This window comes from Myodes glareolus, chromosome 26 (genome assembly GCF_982192425.1).
Source record: "Myodes glareolus chromosome 26, mMyoGla1.1, whole genome shotgun sequence".
Lineage (NCBI taxonomy): Eukaryota > Metazoa > Chordata > Mammalia > Rodentia > Cricetidae > Myodes > Myodes glareolus.
In genome coordinates this window covers 7,260,630-7,276,296 of record NC_142051.1, presented here as the reverse complement: position 1 = coordinate 7,276,296, position 15,667 = coordinate 7,260,630, and the positions used below count along the sequence as shown (strand labels likewise).

Sequence of the window (15,667 nt, the reverse complement as noted above, 5' to 3'; positions counted from 1 at the left end):
TTTCTTTAAATTTTATCATCTAGTTCTACTAGATGACCCAAATTACTACTAAACAAGGCTCAAATAAGTTTCTAGTAAAACTAGTAATTGGCCTCAGCTTTTAATACACATTAGAGTATGTAAGAAAGGTGTCAAGAATCTTGATCCTTAGTACACATTATAGTATGTAAGGAAGACATCGAGAATCTTGATTCTTAATACACATTACAGTATGTAAGGAAGGCATCAAGAATTGCTCTTTAATAAATTCACATTGTGAAGTAAGGTAGAAAACCCTTTTGGGGTAATTTGTATTTGATCACTGTTTGTAATCACTAAGGTTCCACATGTTTATTTTTTAACCAGGAGAGTAAATGCAGGCATGTGCATGCCACGAGTGCCTGTGAGTTCAGAGAACAACCTTGGCAATTGGTCCTCGTTTCTGTGTGTTCATCTCTGTATGCCAGGCTGGCTAGCCTGTGAGCCTGCAGGGATTCCCGTCTGCCTGCTGTCTATAGTAGGGTTTCAGGGACTTAGTGCGGTTCTTCGTGCCCATGTGAGTTATCCCCCAGCCTCCTACAGGGTTCCTTATCACTTTGCGAACAGGAGAGTGCTGGAAGTTCTCCCACAGAACTGAAAATACCAACTGCCCCTTCCACCTGGTGCACTCTGTGAGTTACAGACCCAGGCTCTGGGGGGTAATTCTCCACTGTTAAATAAAATTGTTTAGCAGAAGTACCACAAAAAAAAAAAAGGCTTACATTGTGGGGGGAAAAAATCCCAAAGGCGCTCACAGACACCCCAAGAGTGTCTTTGAGGCCAGACTGTTCTCAGTTGTAGGGATGGTTCAGTCAAAGCCCAAGATATTCAAGACATAGTAGATTACTTGCATGAAAAAGAGCATCAGGGTCCTTTATTTTGGCAAAGATAATTTATTTGATAATTTGATTATTTTCTGTTACTGTCAAGCTATGTTTTTACAGCTTGGCAAAGTAACAAATTAGTCAAGAAAAATTTGATAAAGATAGAAAAATCATATTGAATAAATGCTGAGCTTTCTGATTCTAAGAGGATATATAACATTGCTTGTGTATTAAGAACTTTCTTATATGTTTGAAATAAGCATTATTTTATAGACTGTCTACAGGCTTATAGTGGATAAATAGAGGGGTGATTCTAACCCAGGCAGTCTAGCCCCTAGAAGACTCTAGCTATACCTTCCTGTGAGTGACCGAGCTGGACTCACGAACTCTTTTAAAAGTAGATACTAAACAGTATTAAAATCAAGAGGCACCAGCATTGTCATGCTAGGGAAACACCATTTTCAACTGTTGTCCATTCAGAGGAACCAAGTTTTGAATTTTCTGCCCTCAGTCTGTGCCTTACACCCACGGATATGATGCACATGGTTTGGCAGTTCCTGTAAGTTATTTACTATTTCCTGTATTCTTGGACTTCGAGTTACACTTTATTTCAAATACATCTTCCTGATTCTTTTCTAAAATGCCATCATATTTATTGTGTGTGTTTGGGCATGTGTGTCGGGGTACAAATGTAGAGAGAGGAGATCAGAGGACAACTTGCTGGAGCCCCAGGGGTCAAACTCAGGTCATCAGGTTTGGCAGCAAGTGGCTGTAACTGTTGGGCCATCTTGCTCTTTTCCTTGATAATAGATATTTGCTTATTTCAAGAACTCAAAATTGATCCCTGTAAAGGCCTTTGTAAATATAGATGTATGGTCCCTTCACACATTGCTTTATAAAAACAAATACAACAGCTTTATTTTGATATAATTTTTTGTACTACACAATATTCCCACTAAGCGGGGGCAATTCTCTGGGTATACGTATCATAATCCACTTTAGAATAGTTTCATCATCCAAAAAGAAACTCCAAATAATGAGCAGTCACCTCCCAATTCTGCCCAGACTCCTTCAGCAACTTTGTTTTGTTTTGTCCTTCCTACTTCAGTGTAATATATTGAAATGATGTCATAGTTTAAGTATATGTCAGTATTTCTTTACACCTTATTGTTGTTAATATCTGTTTGCAGGTTTCCTCCCACCCTGAATTTCTTAGAGATGTCAGGCAGTATTCACACAGTGAATATTGTATGTCTTTTTACCCTGAGATCTCTCCTGAATTTTAACCTTGTATAACCTAAAGATACAAACACTATTTACTGTGTAAGGAACCTATAAATAAGAACCCGTATAAGGGCCAGGAAGATGACTGAACAGGTAAAGGGCTTGCAGCCGACCCTAGTGACCTAAGTTTGAGTCTCAGGATCCACATGAGGGAAAGAGAGCCAGCTCCTGCAAGTTGTCCTCCTACCACACATACACGTGGTGGCCTGAGTACACCAACCACATGGGACCGTGAAGAATGCACAGCTGGATGCTCGGATGGGTGGATGTGCTGACTATCAAAAAGACACTTTCATTATTTCTCTCTAATAAGGTCGAACAAAGGCTATAACACCCTCAGCAACTGGAAACTGAGTGATGACCTGAAAGGGTGCTTAACCCACACTACTTCTCTGGTGAAAAAGCAGTTATCCACACTTAAAGTTGCAAACATTCAAGAATGTATATTTGGTTTGGAAATACCATTATGTTAAAAAAATATTTATGGAATAATAAATGCTAAATTCAGGGCAAGAGTATGCAAAGAGTTATCCTCAAGATTATAATGTGTGCCTGCATATGATGCCATTTTCTAAGAGAGGCTGGTTGTAAGGACTTTCTGTTTATGGGCTGTCCTAATACTTCTTAGAGTTCTTTTCTTTATTCCTTCCCTTTCCTCCTTACTTCCCTTTTTCCTCAGTTCTTCTTCTGATAGAAAAAAGTTATACAAAGTTAGATCAGAGAATTTATATACTAAAGGTCAAACATTACTAATAATTACTGTTTCTCATGTCAGGTAGAGTTGTGGGGTCCTTTTAATTATGGCCTCTGTGTTTGAGGTGTCAGTGAGTGTGTACTTACTTTCTGGACAAACAGAACAACAATGATAATTGGCCTCCTTCTTGAATTCTTTATTTGTCTTAGGTTTAAAAATGGGTCATAAAAATTAGTTCTTTCTCACCAATGGAGTTAAGATGCATAACAGAAAATAGGTTAGAAATGCCTGAAATCTGAAAGATATAAAGAAGCAGTAAACCGGGCCATTGGTTTACTTGAAAACTGTGTCATAGTTGTCTTTAGTTTTTACCAAAACACTGGAAGACTGAGTTCTAGAAACGAAATACTTGATTTAATAAAGGACTAGATACTCTGCATGTACACTTGTTCACGCACCCACAGAGCTTGTTGGCAGTATCAGATACATCTGAAATGCTCCATTAGTTTAAAAAAGATGTTATGCTATTAAGAGTATTAAAAATGACCTAAGTTTAACACTCAGGACGCCATGGTGTAAAGGGAGCTCCTGCTTGTGGTCATCTGACTGCCATACACACAAGCTCTATGTTGCTAAATATTTTGCCATCCCCAAGAAAGACAGCATAGTGTTGTGGTCTGGACAGTGATTTCCCGTGGCTCTGGAGTGGAGTCAGTTTAAACACAGTGATGCTATAGTAACAACAGTAACAACAAAACCTTCAGATTTGTTTCTGTGGAGTATGAGGAGGTGAAACTGGAGAACTCCATTTTTAAGTATTTTTATACATATTCAGAAGCAAATTTTAAAAAGCTTTATAGGGCCCAATAAGTGATTTAGAGTAGTCCCAGGTACAGCACAGGTAAACAGAAATACGGTTACGCTCCAGAAGATTAGGAAACTAGATCAGTGGGCGATGTCTAGTTAGTACTTTTGATTTGTATGTATTTATGGTAACAACTTTCAGATAAAGATTTTTGCAGAATTACTTAAAAGTATAATCTTATTTTTAAAAATTCTGTTTCTCTTCACATAGTCATTCTATAACAAGTAAATATGTAATAATAAGCTATTATATAAAATTACTATAAATTAATAATAAACAAAAATCATAATCTAATTCAGTGAAGCCTAGTTAACCCTAGAAAATGTTTAATTTCCCTTTCAGTTATATGAAAAGAAGAGGAAAAAAAACCAAATGTGAAGACACTGTATGTGAAACTTTGTAATTACCTTCATATTTTACTACATATTCATGAATCTATGTAACAGTATCTATAGCATCTCTTAAATTTTTCTTTGACTATACTGTGTGTGCATATATACATTCCCTTAATATATGTCATATAGAAAGTATCCTTTTGTGCCCTTTTCATATAACATTGTAATTTTGACATGTATTCATCTTATTACATGTGCTTGTAGTTTTTGTTTAGATTTTTATGTAATATTTCCAAATGAATTGTATATATCAGGATTTTCCCCAATTTTCATCATGTTATATTGACATTAATATTCTTCCCAGTTTATTCTTGGAGATATGAGCCAAGAGTCTTTGTAGGGTAGAGTTTAACAGTCTCCCTGTATAATTGTATGATACATCTTCACCTTTAATAGATGTTGTCAAGTTATTTTTGAAGTTAGGGTTATTGCTTATTCCTGCATGCTCCTTCTAGCAGCATAAACATTCTTAATTTACTGTACATGGTCTTCATGTTTAATATTGGCAGCTGTATTTATTTGTTCGTTTGTTCAGTTTCAATGGAATGATCAAGAGTTTCTTTGTGGTGTTAATTTGCACTCCCCTCTTACCATGTTGAGTATCTGTCTATCTAATGGAGTGTAGACACCATTTCAATTTCCTGTTCTGTGTAACATGGAGGGGCCTGCTTGTTGGGGTATCTGTCCCACCCAGTTCCCCACAGCCAGCAAGCCCCAAAGAAAATCACACAGAAGACGCCATAAGATTATAAACTGATTGGCCCATTAGCTCAGGCTAATTATTAGCTCTTATAACTTATGTTAGCCCATTATTTTTATCTATGTTAGCCACACAGCTCAGTACCTTTCTCAGCAGGGCAGCTTACATCTTTCCTCTCCAGTGGTCTGGGCAGAACTGCAGAGGGAGCTTCCTGCTTCCCAGAATACTCCTGTTCTCATTGCCCCGCCTCTACTTCCTGTCTGGTTGACCCACCTATACTTCCTGCCTGGCCAATCAGCATTTTATTAAAATACATGATTGACAGAATACAGAGAATTCTCCCGCACCAGTTCTAGATACTACCTATTTTTCTTTTCCTTTTTTCACATAGTCTTTTTCAATATAACCTGAACCTTTGTTGGCTAAATGCAGTACAAATATCTTCCCTGGTCTATAGCTGATCCCTATATTTGGTAGTGTCTTTGCTAAACAGAAAGTTCTGGGCCTGTAAGATGGCTTAGCATATAAAAGCTCTTGCTACCCAAGCTTGAGGTCCTGAGTTCCATCCCTGTATCCCACAGGAAAGGGGGGGAAATCAATCCCTGAAAGTTGTTCTCTGACCTTCATGCGCTCCATGTGTCCATTGATGTGTCTCTTTCTCCCCTGCTCCTGTGTGTGTGTGTGTGTGTGTGTGTGTGTGAGAGAGAGAGAGAGAGAGAGAGAGAGAGAGAGAGAGAGAGAGAGAATGTGTGCACGCGCGATGGTGAACCCAAAGACTTATATCAGGCAGGGATTCTAACACTTAGCTGTATTCCCAGACCCTCACATTTATTCTTCATCCTTCTATAATTTTTATATCAGCTCTGCTGTAACACAGATTGTGTTTCTATAAACCGCCTTGCTATGCAAAAGATCCCAGTTGAAAATGATTAGGGATGGGGCTGGAGAAATGATGCCGCAGTTCAGAGCACCAGCTGCTCTTCCAGAGGACTCAGGTTTGATTACCAGGAACCACATAGCATCTCACAAACATCTGTAACTCCAGTTCCAGTGGATCTGGTATCCTCCTTAGGCACTGCATGCATGTGTTACACGGAATGAATGAAGGCAAAATACCCATACACATTAAATAATAAAAAATTTTAAAAATTTTAGACATATAGAATTGAAACTAGGGTACAGGTACAACACTCAAAACTCTGTTAGTGATACTTATAAGCCTTGTAAAAGTGATACCACAATTTTAATGTTAAGTAAATATATAAATGTCAAAATAAATATGAAATTTTATTGTGAAACATGAGATTTGCTTATGGTGGAATTGAGAAGTATTACAACTTGTGGGTTACTATAAATTGGTGTTAGGTGGATTTCCCAGCATGTACCAGATTTTAATAGCAGGTGAGAAGTATGGTTTATAACACATAGTAAATTAAGATAGATGTTTGAACTGTGTGTACTTGTGCATTTCTGTAGACTAAGTACAGGCAAGTAGTTTTCTCTGTTTACATGTCTCTTACCTCTAGAACACCAGAGTTAAAAACCATTCATTTTCCAGGTCCAAAGGGTCCCTTGCCTCACCCTTGTTCTACCTGGCTTTATATAAAATACTACTTAAGTGTACAATGCAGTTTGTATTGTATTCAATTTAATTTTATGTGGCGATAAGAAGTTTTTAAGGTGCATATATTGCATTCATACTCATTTGGAGTGGCATGTGGGCATCCCACAGCACTCGTGTTCCACTTCCGTCAGAGGACAGCTTCTCTTCTTACATCGTGCGTGTGTTAGGGATGGAACTCAGGTGGTCAGGCGTGGCAATGTATGTCTACCCACTTAACTATCTCATGATAAGAACCCTTGACATGAGATCTGTCCTGCAGTACAGTATTGCAGCTGTCAGTACAACATACAACTCATCTGCACTCAGCCCTCATGCATAACTGAGACTGGATAGGTACTCAACAACAAGTTCTTCCTCCTCGTGTCCCGACATCTACGTCTACTCCCTTTACTGTGAGTGTTTTACACACCTCATGTCAGTTGAAACTGGTTTATTTCATCTAGCACAGCCCTCCTGGTTCGTATGTGTTAGTACATATAGCAGGAATTTCTTCCCATTGGAAGCTGAATAGTGTTTTGTGTGTATGATCCGCATTTTCTATATCAGCTTGTCTGTCTGTGGACAAGTTGTTTTTGTGTCTTAAACTAATGCTGCAGTGAACATGGAAATGCATATGTGTTTTCAACATCTTGATATATATCTCAGGAAGTGGGTTGCAGAATCATATATAGTTACTCTATCTTTTTTATTATTTTGTTTCCCACAATAACACTCTATTTTGCATTTCTACCGAAAACTCGAGAGTTGCACTTTCTCTGCATCCTCTCCTAGTCTTTGAGTGACAGCTGTCCTAATAGGCGGGAGACCTAGTCTTGCTGCTTGAGTCTCCTGGATGCTGGGAGTGCAAACATGAGCCACCGTGCCTGGCAGAGAAATAAAATGTTCATAGAGAAACTGAAATCCCTGTGACTGAGTTTTTTCAGGTTTTGCTTGATTGACAGGGGTTTTCTTGAATTTTTATCATTTGAATTTTTTTTATAAAGTGCTACAGGGATTATTTTACCTTTTTAAAAATATTAGTACATGACCTTAAGTAGTAACTACTTATTTAATAATGAAAATATTTTAACATAAATATTTAAAAGACATTAAATAGTAACTGAGTAATTGAGAAAATTCCATCCCTGTGAATCAGAATTTAAAGCCACAGTTCCCCCAAATTATTCTATTAAGTTCAGTGAAATTCCAATCATAATCTTCATTCTTTTGTGAAACCTGATAAGATTACTTAAAATTCTTCTGAAAACACAAATGACCACATGTAACTGAAACAATTAGAACAATAAGCTGAAGGATATGTTCTAAAGAGTCTCACAATTAAAGTAATTAAAACCCTGGAGGATTGGGACAATGATAAATGCATAGACAAGTGAAATAGGGAAAATGTCTCTTAGTGTGACATTTATCTACAGAGAAAGCAAGTTTTAGAATCTTAAATTGCAAAGGAAGAGAAGTCCAAAATTCATTGAGTGTCTTTTTTATGTATTTATTGACTTTTAAAAATGAATTTAGGTGGGGAGGATCATATTTTCAATGGAAAAATAGTCAAAATATATTTTATGATTTTAAATCAAGGAAAATGGGTTTACTTAAGAATTACTGCCTCAAAACCTTGTTCTGTGTGAGGGCTTTGATTGCGTAACCGACAGTGGGATTGGGCTCTGCAGGATTCTTTATGTACCTTATGGGAGGAGATGCTCATGCATATTCTTTAAGAATTAGAAGCGTTTGTTAGGTTGGTGCTTTTGCTTTAGCTATTTTAAGACAGAAGTGTGGGTTTTTATTTCTCTGATGATGTATGTGGTAAGCTCAAAAATGTTAGGATGGTGATCCCTCAAAATGTGCATTCCATACAGTAATGACACTGTTCTCGGAGCCTCTGCGGTTAGTCTCCTAGTGCTGGAGTGCTGTCCAGAGACTAGAGACTGCTGTGTGAAGTCGGTGCCAAGTGTAGTGTTGAAAACATTGGCGATAAACTCCTGTTACCAACTTTTAAACCCTTAATAATAAACTGTCCTTTCTTTCAAAAAACATTAAGAATATAAAATATATACAAATTTTTAGGTTTCTAGTAGAACCATTTATATACTTCTGTCTTATCACAGTGTACCTTAAATTTTATATTTTTTGATTTTTATTATTTTTTAGTTTTGTTTGGCTAACTAGGATTTTCTCGAGTTTTTCTCATTTGAATGCTTTTGTAAATTGCTGCGGGGATTGTTTTCCTATTTTATGTCAGTACTTGTCTCAAGTAATAACTTCTTATTTAACAATGAAAATATTTTGTACAAATGAACTCTTTTCTTCCAAATGACAGTGTGGCTGTAATTTCAAACTATTCTTGTTCTTAGTGATCCTTTGGAGACATGTTCCTAATACAAAATGAAATAACAAAAGTAGAGTGATCTGTTTCTATTCTTGTATTTCCAGGTGTTTTAATTAAGAATTTTCTTTTCCTCTGTAGGTACTTAGTAGATAGTCGCTGGTTCAAACAGTGGAAGAAATATGTTGGCTTTGACAGTTGGGATAAATACCAGATGGGAGATCAAAATGTCTATCCTGGACCCATTGATAACTCCGGACTACTCAAAGGTATTATTTTCTTCAGTCAAGTTGTAACTGTGTTAAACTTAATGAGTGGGTATCTGTAGGTGTAACATGGGAAATGTTAATGTAAATAAATAGATAGAAATTTATTGTAGGTGTGGTTGGTAGGCAAGCACACTCTGTAGCCCTGAACACAGGCCAAAGCAGGAGAATCACCATGTTAAGTCTGCCTTGAATACATAAGGAGATTCTTTCATAAAAGCAAAAAAAAAAGATATTTATTTGCAGATCATTCTGTAATTATTTGTTATGTATATGACATATTTTTCTTTCGTCATTTATAATGTGCTCGTGATTTAGAATTTAAAGGTTAAAATGAAGAATGTAAGTTATAAAGCACTATTTTATGTTTTTAGGGAAATGCTATAGCACATTGTTTTTCTAATGGTCATGTGATTTATTTTCAAAGTTAGTTATCACCAGTATTTGTTTACATTCTTGACTTTTTGCACTGCCCTACAACCCTCACTACTTGCCACCACTTCTCTGCCTCTTACTATATTTAAAGAAAATAATTTGTACCAGCGCTCCCAATTAAGCTGGAGTCAGAGGGACTGGATTCATAGACCTGAAATAGCTAAAACCCTGACAAGGATGGAAAGGACTTAGTACATCGTTCTAGTTTGATCCAGGAACCCACATAAAAGTAGAAAGAGATAATCGACTCCACAGTGTTAGTCTCGAAACTCCATACATGACCCTCATTATGTTTATACATGACAACAACCACAATAATATAATATATTTTTAAATTATTTTTTAGAAAGATTATATAACCATGAAATGTCTCTATTTAAGCAAAAGACAATAAGGAGTATGTATTTAAGTTCCCAGATTTCAGTGTGGTTAGCCTCCAAGCACCACACATGGCCAAGTTGCCGGTGTTTGACTTCACATGAAGCCCTGAATGGAACACGCTAGTTCTGATGTATGAGAGCTGTTAATAGAAATTTACGTGTTGACTGCTGTAATAAAATTGCTTTGTGAGATTAAGAGTAGTAAGAATCTGAGACTTTTCTGCCAGGAAGGCTAGTGAGGAGTGAGGCAGCTCCTAGCATAGCATCCTGGCTTGTTGGCAATAGCTGAAGGCCTGGCTTTGTCTCGGCTCCTTGTGTGTCTGAACTGGCATGCTTTGGTGCCTAGAAGTGAAGAAGGCAGGAAAACGAGTAAGGAGTTTGCTCTAGTTGTGGGAGCTCTGCAGTATTAGGAGGTACTGCTGAACTGGATGTTTGTTCCCACAGTAGAGGAGCAGAGGAAGCCCATTTCCATGTGCCTGTGTGAAGGGCTGATTTCTGCAGTATCTCACTCGGGGTATTCCCAGGGCCAGCCTGGTTGGATAGGGAATTTAAAAATAAAAGGGGCAGTGACTTGCTTCACTTATATGTCAAGAAAGGCTCAGACCATGACATTTTCCACAGAAGGAACACAGCCTGCCTCCAGGTTTCTAACCTGTGGTGTGTAAATTAGAAATTAGAGGAGGAAATCGATGGGTCCTGCACAAAATAAAGGAGGAAATAAAGTGAGTCCTTGCAATTGATGGTCTACATGTGAAGGACAGAAAAGCCACAATAAATAGAAAACATTTGAAAGACTCAGAATCTCTATTAGGCTGATGGGTGTATATGGACAACATGTACTTAAATGGTCCATATTCTGAGTCATAAAACCTGTCTCAAATCATAAAAAGTTTTTTCTTTTACCACAGAAGAATAAAACCTACCTTTAAGAAAAAATCAAGCCCAATGAAAAAGGAGGAAAAAAAAAATTTTTGAATAAATCTTTGCTTTTCCAAAAGAGGGGTTGGGGAAGTACCACAATAAAGTTATTACTGCACAGGAATGAATGTATAAACAACCAAACTTGGTGATGTACTCTTGTAATTCCTGCACTGGGGAACTAGAGACCTGGGCCTGCTGGCCAGCCAGTCTAGTCTCAAGACTAGTGGGACACCATATCTGGAAATCAGCTCCCAAAGAAGAACACCCAATCAACGCCCCCCGTATACATGCACAGGTAACTACATACACATAAATATGCCCATACAGTTTGTGCACATGCATACTACTATACCAAAGAAGAAAATAGTTTTGCAAAGGAATGGGTGTAAATGTTGAGTTTTATTAATATGAAAGAAATGAAGAGGTAGAGGCTAGAGAGATGGTTCAGCAGTTAAAAGGCTGTGTTCCCTTGCAAAAGACCCAGGTACAACTGTCAGCACCATGTCACAACATGACTTCAGCTTCATGAGCCTTGGGTGCCTCATGGCACAGACACATATACTCACATAATTAAAAGCCCCAAAAAATAATAATGAAAATCACAGTGACAGTTGACCAGGGATGTGGCACAGGGGTAAAGCATCCACATAAATGCAGTCCGGAGTCTGACGGACAGAACCATAATCTGGTGCCGTTATGCATGCACAGCTTAATTAAAATATAAAAGAAACACTCTTGACACCTGCTGACAAGGATGGAGAGCAAATAGATTTAAAGTTGAACATCTATTAACTGTAATACCGAGTCACACTATGTTAGGTATTTACTTATGAGAAATTAAAACATTTACCCATAAGAAAAGTTCCACATTAATCTTTACATAGTGTTATTTGTAATAGAAAAACTTGCCAGTTGCTAGGCGGTGGTGGTGCACGCCTTTAATCCCAGCACTTGGGAAGCAGAGGCAGGTGAATCTCTGTAAGGTCAAAGTCAGCCTGGTCTACAAGAGCTAGTTCCAGGACAGGCTCTAAAACTACAGCGAATCCCTGTCTCGAAAAACCAAAAAAAAAAACCAAACTTGCCAGAAACCCAAATACCTGTCAATATCTGAATGAATAAGCAAATGATGGTATTATTCATATAATGAAACCATACTTAGCACTTAAAAACACAAGTAAGTTACTGATCAATAAAATATCTATAGATCTCAAACTAGTACAATTAAAACCAAACAGACAGAGGGCATATTTTATGTGCATTTATAGGAAATGTAATTTGTTTACAGTAACAAAAGGCAGATATTTTTATAAAATTCTAGGAAATGCAAATTAGTTATAAAACATAAGTGATAATTATCATAACAGTAGAATCCAGTTGGGCAGAGAGAAGAGATTACATACAGAGAGCCACAGGGGAACTTTTAGGGTGATCGATGGATTATCATTTTGATAATCATGATAATTTCATAGTTAGTAGATAGGAGAGAACTTACCCACCTCTCTTTGCCCACATAGCTCATGGACACAGCTTTCTTTGCGACAGCACCAGCACTTGAGGACTCTGAAAGCCCCCACAACAGAAGAGAACCAGGAGCTGGAGAGGAACTGAAAGGAAGAACAAGATAGTCTTGAAAATAGTCCTAGCAGCTAGAACAGACAGAGACTATGTTTGTTATATTTGTGTTGAACAAGGAGGATCATACTAAAAAATTATTCTTACACAATAATGAAGAACCTAAAAGTGGAATCTTCTGGTTCTATTACTACCTATCCTTAGAACAAAATTAATTTGTATATTCAGACCAGAGATGCTCTTTGGACTGTTCAGCTATTTCTCCTGTTCAGCCATTTTTGAAAGGCCTGAATGAACTCATGAGTGTTATCTAGTCCATGCTTGACAAGTGTGAGGCCAGCATATAGACTAAACATCAAAAGGCAAATAGAAACGAACCTACATTCTAGTTCATCATGCAAGGTGCAAGAGGGACTGTCTTCATAAATATGCACAACCCAGTCTTAGAATCTGTGACTACAACGTGTTCTGTCCTATAAAAGGATGTGATTTTAGCTGTTAGTCCATTATAGCTGTTGGAATCCCTGCAAGTGTACTAGCATAATAAATTTCCTCTTCTGTTTAAAAAGTTACCAGTTTGTTTAAGTAGGTACAGTTTATTGTTCAGAAGTTATATCATTAGATACAGAAGTGACAAATCAAAACCAAATCCCTTTTCTTTAATTTGAAGGTGTTCTCCACACACAAAGATAAACTTATTATATTCTGTCTAAATATAATATGTGAGAGTTCTGTCACATAATCAGACTATATAAGCTCCATTATTGTAAAAAAATAACATGTATGTCTTGATTTTAAAATTTTTCCCAAGTTTTATTCAGACTAGATTGCACTATATGGCAAAGCACATGGAGTTAGAATAAACATATTCATGTTTGAATTCAGTCTTTGCAGATTTCTGTATATGGAACCTTGAGCAAGTTATCATCTCTCAGTCTATTTACTAATGAAAATGGAGCTACCTACTTCTTAATGTTACCCGGAAAAAATAAACCTAGAATAAAATACCAAGGACTTTATCCCTCCCTCTTTTCTTCCCTCCCAGCTCAGATTGCCCTTTGAACAGAACACTTCATTGCCACCTTCCCAGTGCTGGGGTTAAAGGTGTGCACTGCCACCATGCCCAACTAATAACATGGTTTTCTTAAAAAAAAAAAAAGTTCTATATTGCCCTTAATTTTATATGATTACCTGGGGCAGTTTACTCACTGTCTCTGAATACATATATTTTAAGAATTATTTTATGTCTTGAGTGCTCAATCTGCATGTACACCTTTATACCAGCAGAGGGCATCAGATCCCACTATTCATGGTTATGAACTACCATGTGGTTGTTGGGAATTGAACTCAAGACCTCTGGAAGAGCAGTCAGTGGTCTTAACAGCTAAGCCATCTCTCCAGCCCCTCTGGATATATTCTTATAATAAAGACACCAGTTGGTTAGAGAACTTAACAGTAGTGTGTTTGCCATAGTTATCTGCTGTGTGATAGCTCACAGTATATTTTGCTTACTTAGTATATATAATTGTCTTGATCTTTGTAGTTTCTGAAAACAGTTTACACTTTACAACCAGTTTAAAAACCTGTGTTTAAAGTTAATACTTAGGGCTGGTAAGATGGCCCAGCGGATAAAGGTAATTGTCACCTTTGTTATCCTTCCTCTATAGGTGTACCCAGATACATGTGTGAATATACCATGCATATACAGTAATTTTTCGCTACATGTAGTACATATAGTACTCGTTTTACTTCTTCTATTGAAGATGAGGTAAAATTCAAACTTTTTCAATTTTGTTTCTATATAAAACATTACTTTCTCAAAGTTCAGAAATTCACAGGTGAATTCTAAAAAAATAATTCTATTACCTTCTTGAGGCTCTTTGCTGTGGGAATAGTACATTCTCGCCATAGAAATACCACAGAGAACAGCGTTCCTTCCTTTAGCTGTAACTCACAGAGCTAGTTCTCTTTCAAAGCACTTTGGGAACTCAAGTAACCAGATGGTAAACGGGTCCCAGAGTGGGACAGTGACATTGCTCTGACTTAAGAAATTATTCCTGGGCCTCTACTCTGGATTATACTGAAGTTCTGAGTTTAGCTTGGACATTTAAAAGTATTTCAGAATTCAAATTACTTCTACAAAACACCATTTCAGATTTGGGACTGAATCCCAATTGTGGGTTTTCCAGAATAAAATAGATGCTTTACAAAATTTAAAAAATAAAAAAAAAACCTTTTTCATGGTTTTCAAGCTTGTGTAAATTTGAGTCTTTTGATATGTTGTTGGTCTAGTGTTGTAACTGGTTGATATTTGACAGAAGGTTTGCAAATCCTAGGCCAGCCTGGGCCTCATCAAGAGACCCTGTCGCAAAAAAGAAAAGAACTATCGATTTGTTCATGAATTTTCTACTTATTCTTTGATCTCTCCACTCCTGTGAGGGATCATTGACACTCAGAATATTTAAAGATCCTCTCCTGATAGTGTCTTAGCTAATATTATTGTATTAGTATTTTAGGAACCTAAGAAAAATAATGTAATTTTAACACTACTGGTTGACTAATAGCACTTTGAAAATTTTTCAGACAGTGACTTATTTTGAAGAATATTGATTTGAACCTTTTTGGCATTTTGCTTGTTTTTTTTTCCCCAGAATTCATTACTGTGAATACTTCAGATCACCTTCATGAGTTTCATTAGTTTGTAGTGTATGTAACAGTGTATTTAGAGATGTGTACTGTTTCCTGTTCTATACTGAGTTTATTTTTCCCTTTATAGATGGTGATGCCCAGTCACTTAAAGAGCACCTTATTGATGAGTTGGATTACATACTGCTGCCAACCGAGGGCTGGAATAAACTTGTCAGCTGGTATACATTGATGGAGGGCCAAGAGCCAATAGCAAGAAAGGTATGTTTGAGAATAACAGTATAAACATATTTTGTTAAGTAGCTCACATTGGTAATTCGATGTATTCTGAAGCCTTCTTAACTTACTGTAAGAGAAAAGTGAGGAAAATATTCCTGTGCACTGGATACTAACAGCTGATAGCGTAGTATGGAAACTTACCTGCATTCTCACCTCCTAAGGACAGTGTTCATGATTGACTGGTTAACACAGAATTAGTATCTTTATTTAACAGCTGAGGACATGAGAACAAAAAGAGGGGGCCACTTTTCTATATGGTACACTACTTCGTTCCAATTTAAAAACTAAACTAAAAGTTGAAGAAATATTAACTCTGATAGAATACCAGATTTAAGGTAAATAAACTGACCTCATATGTCTATTGAATGGTTGATTCTGATTTGTGTAATGTTAATATAGGTCATTAGTTTTGTCATTCTTGGAGAATTGAGTGATCTGACT

At 36.9% G+C, this 15,667-nt stretch overlaps 1 protein-coding gene across 2 annotated transcripts in view; it reads left to right on the top strand.

Annotated features, from left to right (window-relative positions):
- The window catches only part of Usp15 (ubiquitin specific peptidase 15), a 91,363-nt gene that overhangs the window by 5,830 nt on the left and 69,866 nt on the right, over positions 1–15,667 (top strand). For both annotated transcript variants that reach the window (XM_048418220.2, XM_048418219.2), the window contains exons 2-3: positions 8,869–8,996; positions 15,078–15,208. In XM_048418220.2, the coding sequence (XP_048274177.1) occupies positions 8,869–8,996; positions 15,078–15,208 (259 nt within the window). The remainder of the gene's footprint in view (positions 1–8,868; positions 8,997–15,077; positions 15,209–15,667) is intronic.